General features: G+C 27.7%; 1 protein-coding gene across 1 annotated transcript in view; it reads left to right on the top strand.

The window, feature by feature from the left end:
- Positions 1-3,649, top strand: part of LOC105626978 (thyrotropin-releasing hormone-degrading ectoenzyme-like) — a 16,491-nt gene that overhangs the window by 3,173 nt on the left and 9,669 nt on the right. The window contains exons 2-3 of the mRNA XM_012208265.1: positions 2,528-2,718; positions 3,193-3,514. Coding sequence (XP_012063655.1) covers positions 2,528-2,718; positions 3,193-3,514 — 513 coding nt within the window. The remainder of the gene's footprint in view (positions 1-2,527; positions 2,719-3,192; positions 3,515-3,649) is intronic.

Here is a 3,649-nt window from a genome sequence, read left to right as displayed (position 1 = left end):
CTTCTCTCTCTCTCTCTCTCTCTCTCTCTCTCTCTCTCTCTCTTTGAAAATCGAATTTATATTTTGTATTGCCAGTACATGTATAATAATATATTATTTTTAACTAACTCTGTCAGTTAAACATTAAACAATTCTATAACAGAACTATTGTTAAATAGCTCAATCTATCAATTATCTATATTCAGACAAGCTTAGAAATATTCCACATTGATAAATTATACAAATTCAACAAAACTGTTTCTTGTGCGTAGAATTAATACGATTTTTTTAAATATGCATGTGTACAGAGGTCGAAGCAGTGTCACACCAATTTCAAATATTTTGAAATAATTTTCCCACACTCTTAATTATGTTATTATTGATGCTATCTCCATGCGTTTGTTACATGGCGTTGCCAACTTAGAGATTACCTTGAATGTTTATTCTCGTGATATCTTCTTTACTAAAATATTAATATCATTGAGCAAATATTTTTCCTTAATTGTTGCAATAAAGGAATCACTTCAATTACATTGAAGATTAAGTTGTAATGTAATATTTTTATATAAACTAAAATATCGTAATATTTAATTTTATATAAAAGGAGTATAAATATAAAAATATTTTTAAAAAATGCTCGAGCCTTTCTCGTTCAAACTTTACAAATTTTATTACTTATTTTAAAATTATATTAGTTATTGTATTGACAAATAATTAAAGAAATTTCAAATATTTAACGTCGGACATAGTTTAGAATCTATTGAAAATTTAAATAAAGAGTTTACTTCAAACTTCTCTTCTTATATTATTTTTTTTATCTTGGATACAGCACTAAGATATTGATGTTTGTTTATGAGACAGTCACATTCAGATGGTTGGAGAGGAGGAGGCGGGTAACGAGAAATGTAATTTAATCATAGATTTCATCATAGAGAACATGCTATGACATAATAATAAAAAACAAATAAATAACAAGAATATTGTTTGAACAAGAATAAGTATTAATTAATTGTAATAGATTTGTAGATCTGCAGTTATTGATTCCAATATCAAGGAGAACTTAATATTGCATTTTTTCGATGTGTTTTATTATCCAATCTCTTAGATACTTAACAAAGTGTATAATGCGTTTCATTGAAAACTTTTAATTAAGACAATATCTCAAATTTTAATCGTAAGTACAAATAATATTTATTTCTTTTCAGTTTTCAATAACGGTGCGGATTTATTTGATTCACTGATGTGCGTTATAACATTAACATTTGAAGAAATATAACAAATTTTAATTGCGTTCTTACATTCATTATCAGTGCGATAGTAACAAATAACAATAACAAATAATGTTGAAAATATTTTGTTATAAATATTCCTCGTTAGAAATTATGTCGTTGAAATCAATGTAGACTGTCGCCGCTAATGCCGTGCGAACGGCACCGATACGAACGTTATCGGCGTGACGACGATTATACGAATGCTGAAACTGATACGTAGTCAGCACGAAGTGTACAAGCAGGACCTTGAAATCACGTCTCCTGCCGCGTTCACGAGCCTATCGCGGATTCCTGCATCAGGGGAACCAATTTTGATGACATCATCCGCATATATTCCGCGTTTCTAACGTTGCACTACTAACGCGAAATTCGTTGCAATGTCATGTGCTTACAGATATTACGGGTTTTTTTTAATTGATACGGAAAATCGGCATGCGACTCGCTTCGACTCGACAATTGTTTACAAGTCTGTCTATAATTTTCGCGATTATTTTAATTGCTCTAATATTCTATGATTTATTCGATTGATCGTAAACTATCGAAAATTACTGGTCTCGATTATGACAGCGCTAATTGTCAGATTTCTAAGAAAATACATGTCTAATTGAAAGATGTGTATGATTGAAGAAAATATCATCTTTGAAAAAAGGAAATTTTTTCGTTTTTTCACAATTAAAGATTAATTTTAAGAATTTTTATATCTATAAATATTTTCAACTTTTTTAAATTCTTCTGTTTACATTATTTATCTATCTCAACTTTCTGTCAATTCTCTCTCTCTCTTTCTCGCTCTCTCTCTCTTTCTCTCTGTAATTGAAACATTTTCTAGTAATCATAAGAAATTATAATTTTTCTACATACAATATTTAAACCGATTAGTCATTGAACTTTTAAATATTTAGAAAATAATTTTTAAAGATTAAGTATGTTAAAATAACTCATAAAAAAATTTCTAAACATAGTTTATTTATTTCTTAAACATATTAAAGAAACATGCGGACATTTCGGTTTTAAAGGATTTCTCTCAAACTTTTTAATTTATCCAATTCAAAGAAAAAAATTATATAATTAAAAATTAAATAATATTATTTATTTAGAAAAATAATATTAACTGTAACATTTACAATGTATCAAATGGTTACATGATTGACACAATTGACGACCAATTGGAAAATTACATTGGGAAATTACAGCCTATTAAGAAGAAATAATAGGCACCAATATTTAGTGAGGAAATAAATGTGCGCATCTTTTTATCGCACGTTTAATATTTTCAGCTGACTGCATGATGCAGACATATGAGGGCAATACTGCATTGCCTCCTCCTTGCGAGGAAATTATTCATCAACGAAAGGGTGGCTGGTTTTTAACGTACAAAAAGATTCTTTCTTTCGTTGTCCTAATCGTGATCGTTGTAATTATCGCCGGTATAATTGGATGGAACCTTGGCACAATACCTAAAATGAGAGTAAGTGATTTATCGTAACATTATAATTATTTGTTATTACTGGTTTATCATCATTGAACTGGTAATTGAAGTTTTATTGTATAATAATAATAATTTTAAATTTTATCTATTATTTTTGATGAGAAAAAAATTAAAATTATAAAATAAAAAATTTATAGATCCATTTTTTATATTTATTGATTAAGATTACCATATTTTATTCAAGATTATTTATATTAAAAAATAAAAAAATAGTAGGAAATAAAAAGTAAAAAATAATTAAATAATAATAATAATAAAATAATAATAAAAATTTAAAAAATAATTATTTTAAAGTCATTACTATTTTATTATAAGTTTTAATTAATGATTTAATACTTAATTAATGATTTAATACATTACATTTATGGTTTCAATATGTAAAATAATAAAACATAATATCTCTCTCTTTAATAAGTACTAATAATAATTTTTTCTATACTTTCTGTTAATTAGATATATGATCCATTAGCCCTTATTGAGGAAGAAGTGGAAGAAGGAGGTGATATCATGATAGCCTCAGTATCGCCTTTCGTTCATCCTTTGAAATATAATCTCGAATTGACGCTGTCGAATGACATCAACGCCACATTAAAGCTGAAAGGGCGAGTCATCATTGAATTTCGCGTGGATGATACGCCATTAAACCAATTGTCTCTGAATGCGAGAAATATCACGGCGACGCGTTACAAGTTGTCACTCATAGAAGAGAATGGTGCGCATGCGAAAAGGAGGCGTAGGAGACGCGCTGAAGATACAGGCGGTCAAGAGAACGCTGGTACTTTCTACAGAAATCAATTAAAAGAAATAGATCTATTTTCGATCAAAACGGATCTTAGCGTTCAAATTATATTTCAGAGTAAATTTACATACAATATATATATATATATATATATATATATATATATATATA

The sequence above is a fragment of the Atta cephalotes genome (assembly GCF_000143395.1).
Source record: "Atta cephalotes unplaced genomic scaffold scaffold00007, whole genome shotgun sequence".
NCBI classification, from domain to species: domain Eukaryota; kingdom Metazoa; phylum Arthropoda; class Insecta; order Hymenoptera; family Formicidae; genus Atta; species Atta cephalotes.
This window is presented reverse-complemented; position numbering and strand designations above follow the sequence as displayed.